Raw genomic sequence first — 17,719 nt, 5'->3', positions numbered from 1 at the left:
GGGCTCTGCCCCAACCCGTTACGCGAACCTAGGGCTTGGCTCTCGGCTCGCCCCATCCCTCTGGAACCTTGTCTTCTCCGGGCCACGCTATCCCGGGCTCTTGGAAATGCCACCCATTCGTGGTCACTCCTGAGGCCTCCATGGGGGGGATTCACCAGGAAAGAGCAGGGTGTGAGCCCGCGACGAGCTACAGCGCCGGGTGGCGCCTGGGCATTTAGCAGGTGTGTTGTGTGGTGACTGGGTAAACTGTGTGTGTGTGTGCGCGCGCGCGCGCCCGCGCGTATGAAGGCTGCCTTTATCACCTGCCTCCTTCTATGTCAGAAGGTGTCTGCCAGGCCACCCTGTTCTGGAAAGGTCGCAGGGCAGGGCAATTGTCCCAGAACACTAGGGGAAGGAATAATACTTCTGATGTATTTCCTCAGATGCAGATGGAGGTTAGCCTTCTGGCCATTCACATCTGGAGCTAAGATCGGTGGTGCATCGCTGAGGGTTTGAGGTATAAAGATACTGGGGAAACAGTGGAGTAAGGGGTCAGAGAGGGAGAGCCTAAGAGGGCGGCACGATAGGAACTCTGCTGCGAAGGGATGCTGAATACTGAGGTGCTGAGAGAGGAGTTTATGGGTACCTGGGTAGGAGCCCAGGGGGCCCAGCAAACAGAGGCCATCACAGACAGCCCTCAAGTAAACAATCAGTAACCTGAGTCCCTCCGGGCGGGCTCTGCATCAGAGGACCGCCCCTTCACACCACGCACCTGCGCCAAGTGCACCTATACCCCTGCGGCAGGGACAGGGTGCCTCTGGAGGCCCGCCAGGGCATTGCAAGAGAAGCGAAGGGGCAGTGGTGCGGCTCCTCCCTTCCTTTCTCGGGATGGGGAGTGGGGCCAGAACAGATCTCTGCGGTAAGACTCGTTCTGGGAGGCCTCACGGGACCTAGTCCTGGCGGCCCGGGCTGGGGGCGTATCCCCAAATTATATCTACCGCCCCCAGGGCCTTCCAGGTTTGGGGCTGGCTAAGCGAACAAGCCAGAGGGAGCCACCTTCCCTCCCTGCTGCTCAGCGTCATGCATGACGTCCGGCTTGATGACTGGGAGGGCCACAGTCGCGCGGAAAGGAAGGCGGGTCTGAGATCTGCAGAGGCAGGCAATCCCGGAAAGCGTGAGTGCTCCCTGTCCAGGCAGGGAATGGGAGTTAGGGGAGTGGAGGGTAGGGGGTGGGGGTTGGAGAAGGATGCTTGCCTTGAAACGTGCTCTTTATCCTGGGGATTCAGTATCTCAGCCTCTGTGGAGGTCTATGGTGCACAAGGGGAGGCTGGCGGGGGTGGGGGTGTGTGTGGGAGTGTCATTTAGCATCTGCAACTGATGGATGTGAGCTCTCTGTGTGTATAACGGCCTTTATGGTTCGTGGATTGTGTCTACCCTGTTTGTATGTCTGGGTCGGGTGTGCATATCTTTGTGTGTGGGTATGTGAGAGTGAGAGAGAGTTGGGTGTGCCTGCCTTAGGGAGGAAGTAGGGTTGGAGGGGATTAGTCATTCTGCAGGATTTTGCCTAGCACGGCCAGATGGCTGCTCCCGGCTTTCCTCTCTGCTGGGTAGCGGGGTTTCCACTGAATCCTGCTCTTTCTGGAGGTAGTTGGTTCAGAGAGAAGCAGATGGGTGTCTGTGGCAGTCCTGCCTTGCCAGGGAACAGGAAGAGCTTTGGGTCACCCAGTGTGGCTTGGGGAAAATGGGTTTGAACATAGGACATGTGCATGCCCACATGAATGCATATGGCTTACAGAATGTCCTGTTTGAGATCTGGGATAAGCCCAAAGAGCTCTGGTTGTCCTCCAATCAGGGGCTGGAACATGGGATGTCTTTTGCCATCTTCTCAAATAGGCAAGGGGGTTTATATCTACGTATCAGGGCAGCTGGGGCCTGAAGCTGACATGGGCATGGCTGTGTCATGCACATATTACACCTTTCTGTGCAAGCAGAGCTCATAAGTAGCTGCACAGGATTAGTTGTTGCTCATGCATCAACCACACACATGTAAATCTTTACTCATGAAAATCTGCACCAGGCCAGAACCTAGGGTAACCTATTTTCTAGTTCTTCTCTTCCCCTCCCCCTCTTCCAGTGCTTGTAGGTCCCTGGCTAGGACATTGCCTAGGAAACAACTCCTCCTCTACCCTTGCTTACTTATCTGGAGTCACCTTGAACTCTTGAAGAGACAGGTGATAGGCTTAGAAACTAGGGCAGGGCCATCAAAGCTTCCCCCAGGTGAAGCCGTTGGACTCCCTCCTTGAAGCCCTCTGACCCTTGTCCCTGCCTTGCAGAAAATGGGTGAATTGCCCTTAGATATCAACATCCAGGAACCTCGCTGGGACCAGAGCACTTTCCTGGGCAGAGCCCGGCACTTCTTCACTGTTACTGATCCTCGAAATCTGCTGTTGTCTGGAGCTCAGCTGGAAGCTTCTCGGAACATTGTGCAAAACTACAGGTGACCCCCATCTGACACTGTGTCTTAGGGTGTCATTCACTGTCATTAATCTAGTACATTTTGTACCTGCCTTCCTAAACTTACAAGTCCCATTCCACAACCCCCTCACTCCCTGATCCCATTTGCTGGCACCTCTCCATGGCACAGAGCTTTAATCTAAAGAACTTTTGGGTATTTGGGTTGAGGAAGTAACATTGATATTTATGAGTGGAAGGCTGCTCTATGTTTCACAAACCACCATAGGAACTTTTCCCACTGTTGGTCTACTGTTGGTCTGCTCCTACCAAGGAGGTAGGAGGGCATCCCTTTTGTCTTCAGAATCAAAAGTTCTTGTGATGCTTCCCACCATTTTTTTTTTTTTTTGGTATTGGGGATTGAACTCAGGGGCACTCAATCACTGAGCCCCATCCCCAATCCTATTTTGTATTTTATTTAGAGACAGGGTCTCACTGAGTTGCTCAGCACCTCGCTTTTGCTGAGGCTGGCTTTGAACGCATGATCCTCCTGTCTCAGTTTCCCAAGCCACTGGAATTATAGGCGTGTGCCACTATGCCTGGCCCAGCCTTTTTTGACTTGTCAAACCACCATCAGGGCTGGGGATATAGCTCAGTTGGTAGAGTGCTTGCCTTGCATGCACACAGCCCTGGGTTCAATCCCCAGCACTCTACACACACACACACATACACACACACACACCACCACCACCACCACCACCACCACCACCACTACCAACCACCGCTATCTATTACTTAGCAGAAAATGTGTGGCTAGAAGGGAAATTGAACTAGGAACCCCCACTTCTGGGACCCTTTGATTCTCCCAAAGAGTCAAGGAACTCTTTTATCCTGAGATGGGGGGCCAAAGTTCCTAGTCCTCTGCCCAGAGTTTTCTGAGCAGGGTAAACAGAACTTTAGAGGGCAGATTGTCCTCTTAGAACAATTTGGTTCCTTGTCAACTTCTGCAGGGCTGGGGTAGTGACCCCAGGGCTCACCGAGGACCAGCTGTGGAGGGCCAAGTATGTGTACGACTCTGCCTTCCATCCAGACACAGGGGAGAAGGTGGTCCTGATTGGCCGCATGTCAGCCCAGGTGCCCATGAACATGATGATCACTGGCTGCATGCTTACGTTCTACAGGCAGGTCTTATCCCATGTCCCCTTCCTGAGTGATCCAAGCTAGAGTATAGCTAGGTGTCTCCTCTTTGGGCCAATTTGGGTAGAGAATAGTGGGTGGGCAGGAGCTTGTATCAGAATCCCTCCCATTCCTAAGAACGCAGCCTTGGGGGTCCCCCACCCCAGAGTCAGTGGGTCTACTTGTATGAGGGGGGCATATAAGGGTTATCAGAGCAGGTTCTAGGGTCATCAACTGGATTCTCCTGAGGGCTTGGGAGTAACCATTGGGATTTCACTATAGGGGTCCAAAGATGAGAGACACTGTAGAGGGAGAAATAAAACTGATTTTGTTCCCTCAGGAAGACCCCAACTGTGGTGTTCTGGCAGTGGGTGAACCAGTCCTTCAATGCTGTTGTTAACTATTCCAACCGCAGCGGCGATGCTCCCATCACTGTGCAGTGAGTGCCGGTCCCTGGGAAAAACTGTGGTGCCTTTTCCCAGCCCACACTCTGTGCTTTCCTTGTCATTCCTGATCCCTGTGGGCCCTGCAGGCAGTGGCTCAGCTCTCCTCCCAGCCTAGCCTTTCCTCACTCTCCCTGCCTGAGGGTGAGGCCCTCTTGTGTATGTTTTTGGGGACCTACTCCCATTTGAAGGGAGGGAGAAGGGTTTCCAGGCAAGTTTACACTGGAGCTGGGGGGAGGGCTTTCTCTGCAATGAGACTACCCTCCTAGCCTCACGCACTGAGGATTTGGCATCTTCCTAAAGGTAAGAGCCACATGCTGGACTCTTCCTCTGTCCCTTGTCAACTGGTTCTTTAATCCACAGGCAGCTGGGAACAGCCTATGTGAGTGCCACCACTGGGGCTGTGGCCACAGCTCTGGGACTCAAATCCCTCACCAAGGTAAGGCTCTCCCTCCATTGACCCTCCATTCATCCTTTACCCTCCTTCTTCTTCCCCATTACCATTAGATCCCATTACCTATAGCTCCATTCCTGATCGTCAGGCTCCCATCTCTCCCCCAAGAGTCCCTTCCCACTCTATGGGCCACTAAAAGACGCCTTTCCTCCCCCAGCACCTACCTCCCTTGGTTGGCAGATTTGTGCCCTTTGCAGCTGTGGCTGCTGCCAACTGTATCAACATCCCCTTGATGAGGCAAAGGTGAGTAGACCTAACTCCTGTCATGTGCATGCCCAGTGTGCTTGTGATGTACCACCCAGTGTGCAGACCAGCCCAGCATGGGGACAATCCTCTCTCCTTCATTGGACATGAGCTGCTGGGCCCTACCTCAGACTGACCCTGTGTTCCAGAACAACCCGGTCCCAGTGTAGGAGAACTGGTCCTAAACTGCTGTGGACTGAGGAAGGAGGCAGGCAGATCCAGGATTACACAGAGTGCAATTTATTGGGGACTTACTGACAGAAGCACTGTCCCCAGGCAGCAGCAAGATTAGGGTTTCCCATGATTTGGATCAGGAGGAGGCATAATATAATAGGATGAAAGTGATTTAATTCAAGCCAAAATATACCTGATTTATCTTAAGCCATCATCAAGGACATCAACAGGGTTCTGGCACTGACAGCAACAGGGTCCAGATAGTAAACCTCCACATAGTACTCTATGGTTTTGTTTGTTTATAGTATTCTGAGAAACTGTGGGAAAAATCAATCAGGGTTACTCAGTGGTAATCATGGTGGTTATGATTCAAGATGGCTACATTCATGCCGAGCTGAATCCCTATACCCTGGGATCCTTGGGTAGGAGAACCAGCCTTTTTCTCTTTCTCTGAGACAGTGTCTTTCTAAGTTGCATAGGCTGGCTTCAAACTCATGATCCTCCTGCCTCAGCTTGCCAAGTTGCTGGGATTATAGGCATATAATATTGTACCCAGCAGGGAAAGCCTTTAAGACTAGAATATGTGAGGGACTCTAGGGAGTAGCTTCTCATTCAGGTGGGACTTGGGCCCTGAATCTGACTGAAGCCACTTCTCTTCCTAGGGAGCTGCAGGTGGGCATTCCTGTGACTGATGAGGCAGGTCAGAGGCTTGGCCACTCAGTGACTGCAGCCAAGCAGGGCATTTTCCAGGTGGTGGTATCAAGAATCTGCATGGCGATTCCTGCCATGGGTGAGATAGGGCTGGGTGGGGCATGGGAAGCTCTGATAGAAGGCAGGGGCTGAGGTTCTCAGGGGGCTTTTGGAACTCAGGGTCAGTAAGACTCTGGGGAGAGTGAGGAGCTGTGAATGGGGTCTCCTTCCTTAGGGTTCCCAACTTTCACTCACTAACTCCCTCTCTCCCTACCCTGCTTCCCCTCAGCCATTCCCCCAGTGATCATGAACTCTCTGGAGAAGAAAGACTTCCTGAAGGTAGGTGGCTTACTCCTCCCATTCTAGAAGTGGTGGTTCTGGGAGAAGTGACCAGTCCCCTCTCTCCAGGGTGGCCTGAGACTAAGATTTGCCACCATTTCTCCTGGCTCTGAACCTTCATCCATTCAGCAAGAATGAACTGGGCTGTAGTGAAGGAAAATTGAGGAAGCAGAAGGAGACTGGGGAAGGAAGGAAATAGTTTCTCTACTGAGGGAAACTGGTGTCATTCTAGAGGCATCCCTGTTACAGACCTGGATGGACTATGTGTGACATGACTCAATCATGCTTGACAGAGTCGTGTTGTTACCGACTATGTCACCAACACACACTCTCTCTCTCTCTCTCACCCCCTCCCCCACACACGACAGGGAAGCAAGGCACAGGAATATAAAATATGCCTCCTTCCTTGAATTGTTTATTCACATATATTCATTGAGTACATTTAGAGCTATGAAGCTGGCATGGAACAAGATGGTCATAATCCCTGTCCTCATGAAGTTTATAGTCTAGTGCAGAAACCAATAAACAAAGAAGCAACCAATAACTATATTATTATAAATTCTGATATGTGCTTTGTAGGAAATGTCAGAGAAGGGGTCTCTACAGACCCAAAGAATGAGAAGGAGACAACCACGCAAAGAACTCAGAGAAGGGTGTTTCATGTAGAGAAAAGAGCCAGAGCAAAGGCTCTGAAGCAGGAACATGATTGCACATTTGAGGAACAGAATGGTGGGCTCTGTGGCTGAAGTGAGTGAAGGAGTGTGTGCCGAGCAGATGTTTGGGGGAAGGGAGAGATTCATACCACTGGGATCAGAGGAAGTGAGTGGAAGTTCAGAGGAGGCTTTCTGAAAGCAGCTTCTGGAGGAAGGGAGGAAAGAACAAATGTATGAAGTAAAGGCATCACTCAGATGTTCAGCTGGTATGTATCTTGGGCACACATAGGGTATACTGTGTGTTAGGGGGTGGAACCTGTTCTGAAGATCAAGTGGTTGAGGGATTCCATGAGAATTGGTTCTAAGAGATGAGAATGTGTAAGGGGATGGCAGGAAACGGGACTGGCTGGAAAGGTTGCCAGCTGGAGGCCCCAATCCTGTCATGGGCTTGGAAGAAAGAAAAGGGGCATGTGTCCACAGGTTCAAAGGCAGAGCTGATGAGATAAGCCTTGGGGGGTAAAATGGGATGGGGGTTAGGGAGTAAGGGATACAAGCCATTCCATTGTTTGTCTCCCACAGCACCGCCCCTGGCTGGGGGCACCCCTGCAGGTGGGACTGGTGGGTTTCTGGTAAGTGTGCAAGGAGTTAGCTGGGGGCACATGGGAGTGCCTTTCCCTTGTGGATGTGGGTAGGTATTTATTGCCTTTAAGACATTTACATACATCATCCATTCTGGTGTCGGTCCTGGACACCTGCGAGGCATACTGTGTGTGTTAGGGGATGGCCCCTGTCCTTGAAGGTTGAGTTCAGTTGAAGGGTTCATCTTTATCCACCAGGGGAAAACCATGGAAATATACTCTCTGGTACCATCCAGGAGGGATTCCATGAGAATTGGTCCTAAGAGATGAGAATGACCATTTAATTTCTGATTCTGCCACTTTTCAGCCTCAGGGCTTTGAATCAGTGCTTAGGAGTCTCTTTACCCAGCCAGAACCTAATGTCAGGGCTGGGTTTAATGTTTCTAAAAGATTCTTTGGCCTTTAATCAGTATCTACTCTGTGGGCTGGAGGTGTAGTTCAGTGGTTGAGGGCCAGCTTAGCAAGCATAAGACCCTGGATTTGATCCCCAATATGGAAAAAAAATCAATCTCCACCTCTAGGGGTATAGTATCTCCATGGGGTAGGGTGCAGGAAGGGAGCACTATGAGACCAAAGTTTCACAAACCTTTTCACCACTCTTCTCTCCTAGCCTGATATTTGCCACTCCCCTGTGCTGTGCCCTGTTCCCCCAAAGAAGGTAAGTGGTGCCCACTGGCCTTGGCTGGGAACTCTGAACAGGTCCCCATATCTCTGTGTGTGTTAGGGGATGGCCCCTGTCCTTGAAGGTCGAGTTCACAGCACCGCCTGGGCCTCCCTGGAACACACCTGGGGCTCCGTGGTGTGTTCTAGGGAGGCCTGGCAAACACTCAATTGATTTGGGGGGTGGGGTAATGACAGTGAGCCAGCTCTTCTGGAAGCAAAAGAGGAGGGAGGAGGATGGGATGGTGGGAGGAGGGATGGTGATCCTGGGCCTGAGGGTCTGGGTCCTGTGCTGTTCTGTTGCAGCTCTATACAAGTGAACAGGCTGGAGCCGGAGCTGAGAGCTCAGATCCAGGAGCAAAACCCAGGCACCGAGGTGGTTTACTACAACAAGGGGCTTTAAGGAGGGTCAGCCTTTGTCCCCTACCTCACTTCCCTGAGCTGCTGTTTTAGTGCCTCCCTTCCCTTCTATGCCACTGCCCATCAGCCTGGTACTGGGCAGGGGGTGTGATAGGGGAGCAGTCACTGAGAGCAACAATCCATTAAGCTGGGGGAAGTGCCCTCAAAAAGTCTTTTCTTTCCTCTGATTTCAAAGAGCAGGGTCACATCACCCCTCCCTTCTGTGCTTGTGTGTCTGCACATACATACATGATACATATATATGTTGATACATTTGGTCCTGGAAGCTAAGAGCAGACATGCTGCCTTGGGATATTCTGATATCTGGCTTCCCTCCTCAGCCTCTTGTCTGCCTACCAGCAAGCCAGGTTACAGGTGACACTTTCTTCCTTCCCTAAATTGTTCCATGGGTCAAGTCATTTCTGACAGAACCTCACCCTTTCTGGACACAGGAGGAGCCCTGGGGATCTCAGGACAGAAACTGAGGGACACTAGCAGGCCAACTGGGATGAATACTTCAGATTTCTGGCACCCAACTGCTATAGCTAGCTTAAGACCTGCACCAGCAAAGGAAGCCATGTCTGAAGCCAGGAGTCAGGGGCTTATGTGTCCCTTGGTACTATACCCAACCTCTTGGAATAGCTCCATTTCTTCTCCTTTTCTCTACCAGAACAAAGGAGTGTCAGTGTCCTGTATTGCCCTTTTCTCTCCTATGTAGGTATCTTTAGGCACAATTTGAGGATTTGTTGGTCTTCTCTAACATCATAATCTCAAAACACATATCTAACAATCCCAATCGTCCCCCAACCAGAAAACCACATGGGCAGAGTGAGCATTCTTCTCCTTTAAGAGTCACTGTCATCCTTGCTCACAAAGGGACATGTATGGGAATGGTGCTTCAACTCCACAGACCCAAAGCTTATATTTAAAGACAGGGAATATTGTGATCCATTGACCTGTAAGACATTCACAACCCCCACATTAGCTACTTCCTTCTTTTCTTTTGTGGTGCTGGGGTTCAAGCCCAGGGCCTCACACATGCTAAGCATATGCTCTATTACTGAGCTACACCCTCAGCCCTTTCTTCTCTTTCTTGAGGCTTGGTCCTTCTCCTCCTTCCACCCTCACCTCCAAGAAGAAGAAGGGCCCAGGTTCAATGTCTGGACCAAATGGAAGATGGGTTTGGGGATGAAATGGGTAGCAGTGAATCCAGAGAGTAGAGTTAAGCCAGGACTCCAATTCCCGTGACCTCTGGCTGAAGAGTGGGTGAGGTGGATAAAAGGGTCCAATGGGATTTTCTGAGATCACTTTCCCTCTCCCTCTAATCCATTGTACCCGGTGATAACAGCTACGATACCATGGTTAGTCAATAAACTGCAAATATGTCTACTTCTTGATTTTCACTTGATTACACGTCCTGAGTGTCCAGGAAGAATTGCCTGCCTGCAGCCTCCCCTTCTCTCCCCAAAGTCTGGGTCCCTACCTGTCTGAAGGGAGCCTCATCTCCCAGTAGAGGGCACTCTGAGCTTTGAAAAAAATCAATCCTTTCAATAGCACCTTTATTTTCCCTCTGAAGGTGGAGTCTTGCCTTCATTTTCCTCTTCACCAGCAGTGCTGATCACAGACCTACATATCAATTCAGACTCTGGGCTTCTTGGTTTCCTTCAAGCATCTGTATGGAATGGCGACCTGTGGTCCCTAAGGAGGCCTCTGGAGAGAAGGCCAAGGTCTGTCTAGCTCCATCAGAGAAAAGCTATTAGGGAACCAATACCCCATCAATTCACCATGGAAATAGGCCTGGAAGGACAGTTACCCCTTTCTACTACCCTGGGGACCCTTCACACCCTCCCTACTCATGTAATCTCTCTCTCTCTCTCTCTCTCTCTCTCCTAGAAAAATGATGCTGAAAGTTCACATTATGTATAGCCATTAAGGGCTAACATTCAACAGCTTATAGTTGCCACTCTTCTCCCAACTTTTGGGAATAAATATAAGTGAGTCTATAATAAAATCTACTCCCCATTCCCTGCAGGGAGATAACTCTCACTTTCCCTTTTCATCTTAGGTGGTAGGGGAATATTTTTAGGACTGACTGGTCCTAGAGCAGCTGGAAGTGAACCTTGGCCTAGGGTCACTTACTCATCCTGGGGTATTTTCTTGGAGGTGGGGTTGATACTAGCTCCTGTTCCCTGAGTCCTTCTGTGAGGTCCCAGGATCAATGATGCCAAGTACTTTTAAGGATTCTTGATCTTTACAACCATCCCTGCCAAGTGGACATGTTATGCCCATTCTTTCTTTTATTTTCTTGCAGTACTGGGGATGGAACACAGGGTTCTCTACCAATGAGCTACATCTCCAGCCCTTTTTATTTTAAGATAATGTCTTGCTACATTGTAGAGGCTGGTTGGAAACTTGCAATCCTCCTGCCTCAGCTTCCTGAGTAGCTGGGATTACAGGTATATGCCACCCACCAAACCTGGTTTGTTATGCCCATTCTTAGCAAAAACACAGGTTTAGAGATATTAAGAAAGTTGCCCATAGCAAACTGCTATTCATGCTGAGGTCTGTGACTCTGAAGACACTGTCCTGTATTTCTCACCTGCCAGCCAAACTTCAGGTTACTTTTCTGGTCCTTTTGACATTCCAGGGCACCTCCTTCCTGTCTTTTTACAGACCAGCAAAACTGACAGGTCCATAAGTGTACACAAACTTTTCACTAGCTCTGCTTCCTGATGATCATGTCCTGACTGGCTTTCCTCCACCACACCCTTCTGCCATTTTGTTCTGCCTCATTCTTGGACCCAGAGCAATGAAGTCAGCTGTCTATGAACTTAGACTTCTAAACTATGAGCCTTAAATCCAAAATAAAACTTTTCCTCCTCTAAAACAAACTTTCACTAACATCACTAAGGAGTTTCCAAATTTTAAGAGTCTTTTTTTTTTTTTTTTTTTTTCTTTTCTTCCCCTTAGGTGTTTCTGGGGACTGAAACCAGAACCTTGTGCATCCTGGGCAAGCAATCTACCACTGAGCCCTTTTTTAATCTTTAAATTTTGAGACAGGGTCTTGCTAAGTTGCTCAGGCTGATCTTTAACTTGTGATTCTCCTGCCCCAGCCTCCTCAGTAGCTGGGATCACAGTATGCACCACCACACCAGGTCCAAACTTGAGGGTATTACAGTCTGCATGTAAGCAAAAATTCCCTTTCTTGATTGAATATGGGATAACAGAAGAGCAGTTTCAATTCCATCCCATTCTGCCAATCAGACCAGCACGTCCCACCAAGCCTGCTGGATCCCTGGGTCAACTCTGGAAGGCTCTTTGTATAATTAAGCTTTGGCCTTAGGGAATTCCCTTGAAAAGTCTTGGACTTTTACTGAAGAATCTATGTAGGATAAACCCATTTGAGGAGTGAAGTGCAGGAATCTCTTACAAATCTGGTAAGAATGTTTTATAACAGAATTATCTGTGCTGTAAAGATAATGCTAAACTGCATCAGAGAGAAAATTAACAGGGCATCAGTGGATTGGTTAGGAAGGAGTGCTTTCCTGTCGTCTATCCTTCCCAGTTCCACACCAGTTTCTCAAATACAACAAAAGTTAGCGACAGGGCACTTCACAGGCTCTCAAGGGACAAATCCTAGCCAGGTATACTCTCCAAATTGCTTCTATATACTTGGAATTTCCCTCAGAAGTCAGCATTTGAACAGAGACAGCAATTTTTCATTGGAAAGTTACTTTGTTCCAGTCTTAGTTGGGCCTCCGCTCTTTCAGTGATCAGACTTTGAGAATCTTCTCTGGGAAACCATACAGGTGTCCTTGGCCTTCCCTCTCCAGTTTTCCTCCCTTAGTCTAGCTTCTGTTTCAAAGCCTCTACCCTGCCTATTATTAAGTCCAGAAAGACCACAACCCTCCCTACCCATGATCTAAGGGAAAATAATAGCTTGAGTCCTGGAGCCTTGGCCCAGCCTGGCCATAGGGAGAGGTCAAGTGAGCACATCCTTACTCTTTCCCTTATCACTGGGACTAATGAGACAGGCCGGCATCCTAAGGACAGGTGGTTAAGGCCAGCTTCAGCTCGGTCCTGTGGGGTTGTGCTAGTCAGACTTTAGCTTAGTCCGGTGCCCTAAGTTTGGAACCCTGCCCCCAGGGCAATTCAGTCTCGGATAAGTCACGCCTCCTGGACGTAGATACGTCCGGACAAGGGCCCGCCTCCAGCTGTGGCTGTCACTCAAAGCGAGGCTCAGTTCCGCTTCCTTTTCGTTTCCTGCGCAACGGCTTTATCCCCACTAGAGGCGAATCCAGCTCACAATCCCGAGTCTGAGCCTGGAACTTGCGACTCGGGTCTGGTTCCCCGCTGACCTCAGTCCTGGACAGTTAAATCCGCCGAATTCTTCTCTTTCCTTTCCCGTTTCAAAACCCACCATCTTCCCAGCGCTCGCCCTTTGACTTCCTGCCGTGACACCCGCGGGGTTTTCGAGGAGTCACGCTAGGCCTCTCCTGCCCAAACCCGGATTCCCACCCCCTCCCGCCGCGTTCCAGGCTATTGGCTCTAACTCCCGCGTCAGCCTCTCGCTCCTCCTTCTCTTCACCTTTGCTCCCAGCAGTCAGGAAACGTCTACTGAATCCTGTTCACCGTGGCTCTGTGCCTGCACTGTGAAATGGGTCGCTGGGTGAACAGAGTAGCTGCCTTCTCAACCGTAGAGACGCAGCCGGTGCCTGGCGAGTATTGGGGCGCTTCTTCCAGTTCTTGTTCGTTAATATGCACGTTGCCATGATCTCTGGGCCTGATGTGGGGACGACCTTTTGCTATAAATTATGGAGAAATCTTGGCCTGGCCGGATCATTCTGTTCCTGGAGTGCCCCCTTCTCTTTTTCCTTTATTCACATCATTTTCCTCTTTGGGGGTCCTCTGAGCTCCAGTACCCACCCAGACTGCAGAGGACAGTGGCAGAACCGGCTCCAGGCCTGGGTGCTTCTAGCTTGTCTTCCAATCTTCTCAGACAAGCTAGATTTTGCAACTGTTAAAACTACTGGGCAACATAGGAGGAACCCTACCTAGCTTGGGCTGCACACACAACCCTACCCACACCCAACACGTCCAGTAGAAAAATAACCCCCATACCTAACAGGCACGAGGAAGCTCCTTCAGAGTAAAGTGCTTGCCTGTGGAACAGAAGTTTACTATGTTGATCTATAAATTAACCACCTGTTATTTTCCTTCTACTGAACCCCCCACCCCGCCAGTCACCAGCAAATCTTCACTCAACTGGCAATTGACAGTTTTTTGGGTTTTTTTTTTCCCAGAAGGAGTAGTCCTGGTGTTTGTTTTGTGATGCTGGGAGTTGAACCCAGGGCCTGGGGCATACTAAGCAAGCACTCTGCCACTGAGCTGCACCCTCAGCCCTGTTTTGTTTTGTACTGGGAATTGAACCCAGGTGCTGCTTTACCATTGAGCTTCATCTCCAGCCCTTTTTATTCTTTTTTTTTTTTTTTTTTGAGACGGGGGTCTGGCTAAGTTGCTGAGACTGTCCTGGAACTTGCAATTCTCCTGCCTCAGCAGATTTGAGTTTAAAGTTATTTTGTTGAAAGCAATAGAGAATGATTGTGGCTAGCATCAGTAAATAGGGGGATATATTGAAAGGGATTGGTTATAACTCTCATAAGCAGAGATGGTGCTAATAAGCCTTGGAAAGATCAGGAAGCCAGGTAGCTCTGCTACCTCAGCAGCTGGAGTTTATGGGCACTGCCATTCAGGTGACAGCTTCCACCAGCTCCTATCTAGTTCCAAAAATCAGTACAATTTAGATCAGTTGTCTACCTCTTGGTGGTGGCCAGAGATCAGGGTCAAGTTGAAAGGACATTGGACATCATTCCTTCAGGTTCACCTCTGAGGTTGGAACTGTTCCTAAAGAAGGGCAACACTTATGAGCTGGTTATCACCTTAATTGGCATTTACTACAATATATGTTATTATTGGTCCTATACAGATGTTTCTCTCCAGCTTAAATGAAAATCCCCTCCCCCAGAGAAGTCCCCATGTCTTGTTTTTGTTTTTTTGTGGTACTAGGAATTGAACTTAGGGCCTCACTCATGCCAGGCAAGCATGCTACTATTGAGTTGTAGCCTCAGGCCTCACTTTTTTTTTTTTTTTAACTCTGATTCAAACATATAAACCTAAGAATTACCATCTTGGCCAGGTGTGGTGGCACACGCCTGTAAACCCAGTGGCTCAGGAGGCTGAGACAGAAGGATAGCAAGTTCAAAGTCAGCCTCAGCTACTTAATGAGGCCCTAAGCAACTTAACAAGACCCTGTCTCAATATTTAAAAAAAAAAAGGGCAGGGTGGAGCTGGGTATGTAGCTCAGTAGTTGAGTGCCCCTGGGTCAATCCCTATTACCCCCCCAAATATATATACACACACACACACACACACACACACACACACATCCATCTTAATCACTTTAAGTGTACAGTTCAGTAGTGTTAAGCATATGTTCACCTTGTCCTGAGATTCCAGAATTTTTTCATCTTGCAAACTTAAAACCCACAGGGCTGGGGATGTGGCTCAAGTGGTAGTGCACTCGCCTGGCATGTGTGGGGCACTGGGTTCGATCCTCAGCACCACATAAAAATAAAAAATAAAGATGTTGTGTCCACCGAAAAAAACTAATAAATAAATTTATATATAAAAAAACTTAAAACCCACATGAAACAACAGCTTATATCTTCACTTTTATATGTCCCAGCATCTACAATAGTGCCTGATCTACAGTAAATACTCAATATTTGTTTGTTGAATAAATGAATGTGGAATCCCAAAGTACCCTAAACCCCACTCCTATGTTTATCCTAGGTTAAGATCACTAAGGCATTTCAACAAACCTAAAAAACATGACACATCCACAAGAGAAACAATGGCTTAGACCTTTAGTGGTTTTCAGCCTGGAGGGTAGGGGAGCATGACCCTCCTCCCAGAGGTACATAAGAATCTTATGGGGATCTTGGCTTGAAAAGTCCCCTGAGCAATGTAAAACTTGTCTCAAGATATGACAGCCAAGAGGAGGATGACCCCTCCCTCTTATGTCTCTCCAGAAGATAGCATGAAGTGTATAGTACATGTAACAAGAGCCACTCTCTTGGCTGGGCCAGTTTATCTGTTTCCCTGCATGTGCCAATCCTTTTTCCTTTGGCAAATTTCCTTTGGCAACTCCCTGTGGGGCTGATTCACCCTCTATTCTGCAGCTTCTTGGGGCTGGCACCACACTGTGATCATTGGGGGCCTCACTTCACTCTTGCTAGGTGAGTGCTCTAATGCTGAGCCACAACCCCATCCCCTATTTTTTTTTTTTTTTTTTTTCCTTTTTGAGATGGCATCTCACTTGCTGTTTTCCAGGGTTCAAGCAGTCCTCCTGTCTCAGTCTCTTCAGTAGCTGGAAATATAGATGTGCTACCACACCCAGTTAAATATTTCTTTTGACCTAGGATGCTGTGGAGGGGGAAAAAAATACCAAGAAACTAAGTGTTCCATGAATGTAGAAAATTTGGGAACTTCTGTTGTAAATGAATGAAGGAAGAAATGAAAGAATGAAATAATATAATTGGGGTTGTATTTAGGTCTCAGATCTGTAAACTCACCGCATACTGTGCCTCGGTAGGAGATTTTCTTTTACTGGATTCTTCTTTTCATTTTGTAGTGCTGGGGATGAACTCAGGGCCTCACTGCGTGCTAGGCAAGCACTGTACACCCCCAGCCTTTTACTGGATTCCTAATTCCTTTTGGGAAGTTCTAACCTTATTTCAGTGATCCAGAGTTGCTCACAATGTGAACAGAAGGTATTAGGGAGCCCCCAGAGACTTGCATGGTGGTTGGAATGGTGATGGAGATTTAGAAATCAGAGCTTCACTGGCCAGGCCAGCTCAGGCGGTCAGAAGCAAAGGAGGCCCCTAATCTGCGTCTCCCTCTGGGTTGCACCAGGTAGACCTAGTTTCCTTGGCCAACCTGATCCACAGAGCGATTCCGAGCTTCACCTCGTGGAGGCCACACGGGATCTGTGGAACGGAAGAGATGCTATTCTCCCAGTCATTGGAAATCTGGGACCTTTGAACGCCCCCATCAGGAGAAGGGAGAAGGTGTGTGCCTTTGGGGCCTCTCGCAAGGCCACAGCCTTCTCTCCATCCTCATTGGTATCCTCAAGTGACTAGCAGGCGCCTTTGGCCACGAAAACCGCAGAACCCGCGGGTCCCTAATTCCCTGGTTCATACATTAAAGATGCGAGGCGCCGGACTGCGGTGCCACAAACATGAAGACAAATTTTTAATCCCAAGTAAGAAGATTCCGGGAGATGGGGGGCGCAGAAGAAAAATGAATTAGGTTTTTATTATGTGTTTTATTATGCTGTAATTGAACAGGATTAGGTGAGAACACAATATATTTCTGATGCGGCGGGATGCGGGATGGGGCGAGAGAGAGGCTGACAGCGAGCCAGAGACAGCAAAGCCGGCAGAGAAGCCTGGGCTCCAGCACTAGGCGAGTCCCAGGGGAGGGCCGAGGGGCGGCTGCCTTCAGCTGGGTGGGCCCAGCCCCCAACTCCAGGGCAGTTTGGGTCAGGATGGGGGAGGGGGTGTTGACTGCAATGAGTCTCGCTGGCATATGATAAAAGAGATACTAGATTGGGAGTTGGAGGGCCGGGGAACTCACAAACCTGTCTCTGAAGGGAAACTGAGCCATGGAGGGGTTAGGGATGCGGCTCTGAAAAGACTGGACCTTCTGAATCACTGGGATCTGAAGGCCCAGGAATTCACACTTGCTTGTAACATCGCTCCCCAACACATGTTGGGTCAAGCCTTGAAGGTCATTTTTCTTCTGCATCCCCCATCTCCTGGTATCTTTTTGTTCAGGATTAAAAATTTATCTTCATGGTTTTGGCGCCGCAGTTTCGGCACCTCGGCATCTTTAATAGATGAGCCAGGGAGTCAGGGACCTGCTGGTTCTGCGGAGTTTCGGTGCGCCCACTTAGTGCCCGGTCCTTGCTATTGTAGGGCGACCCGGATCTCAGATCCTTCTCCAAATCCCAACTGATCCCTGTCACCTCTGAAAAAATCCATATCTGCACGGTCTGCTCAACATTCTTTCCCCGCCACCAGCACTGCGACCCAGAAGGCCTCCTCAGGTAAATTGAGGCCAACTGAGTATCAGAGTTGTGCTGTCTGCGCGGGGGTGGACGAACCATCCTTTCACCTGGAACCGCCTCCCTCCCCGCGAGATCCTCTACGTCCGCCCCACCTCGTACAGCTTCATTAAGGGCCTCCGCCAGCTCCGCATCTCACCTGCTGCAGCGCCCTGGCGCTCCGCAGGGGACCGGCTCCTGGCGGTGATGAAGAGGCCCATTAGCCGCTTCTACCTTTAGGGCGGACTGGGCCG

The 17,719-nt window shown here is 49.4% G+C and overlaps 1 protein-coding gene across 2 annotated transcripts; it reads left to right on the top strand.

Moving 5' to 3' along the window:
• The first annotated feature begins 815 nt into the window (after positions 1-815).
• Sfxn3 (sideroflexin 3) lies at positions 816-9,688 on the top strand. Of its 2 annotated transcripts, XM_071610985.1 has the most exons (12): positions 816-898; positions 987-1,153; positions 2,313-2,476; positions 3,441-3,615; positions 3,951-4,045; positions 4,413-4,488; positions 4,661-4,746; positions 5,583-5,710; positions 5,900-5,949; positions 7,182-7,231; positions 7,851-7,898; positions 8,207-9,688. In XM_071610985.1, exons 3-12 carry the CDS (start codon positions 2,316-2,318, stop codon positions 8,301-8,303), a joined length of 966 nt encoding a protein of 321 aa, XP_071467086.1. In that variant the 5' UTR covers positions 816-898; positions 987-1,153; positions 2,313-2,315; the 3' UTR covers positions 8,304-9,688. The 2 variants fall into 2 exon arrangements, with proteins under 2 accessions (XP_071467086.1, XP_071467087.1); XM_071610986.1 differs by lacking the exons at positions 7,182-7,231; positions 7,851-7,898; positions 8,207-9,688 and adding an exon at positions 6,529-7,173.
• The last annotated feature ends 8,031 nt before the right edge of the window (positions 9,689-17,719 follow it).

Source organism: Marmota flaviventris, chromosome 4 (genome assembly GCF_047511675.1).
Source record: "Marmota flaviventris isolate mMarFla1 chromosome 4, mMarFla1.hap1, whole genome shotgun sequence".
Taxonomy (NCBI): Eukaryota; Metazoa; Chordata; class Mammalia; order Rodentia; family Sciuridae; genus Marmota; species Marmota flaviventris.
The sequence above is the reverse complement of the archived record's forward strand: the minus strand, read 5'-3'. Positions and strand labels throughout refer to the sequence as shown.

Excerpts from the sequence above, each read along its gene's own strand:
- Sfxn3 (XM_071610985.1), top strand. The coding sequence starts at position 2,316 with ATGGGTGAATTGCCCTTAGATATCAACATCCAGGAACCTCGCTGGGAC. Across the intron at positions 3,616-3,950 it reads TGCTTACGTTCTACAGGCAG|ACCCCAACTGTGGTGTTCTG; the intron begins GTCTTATCCCAT and ends TCCCTCAGGAAG. Across the intron at positions 7,899-8,206 it reads GCCCTGTTCCCCCAAAGAAG|CTCTATACAAGTGAACAGGC; the intron begins GTAAGTGGTGCC and ends GTTCTGTTGCAG.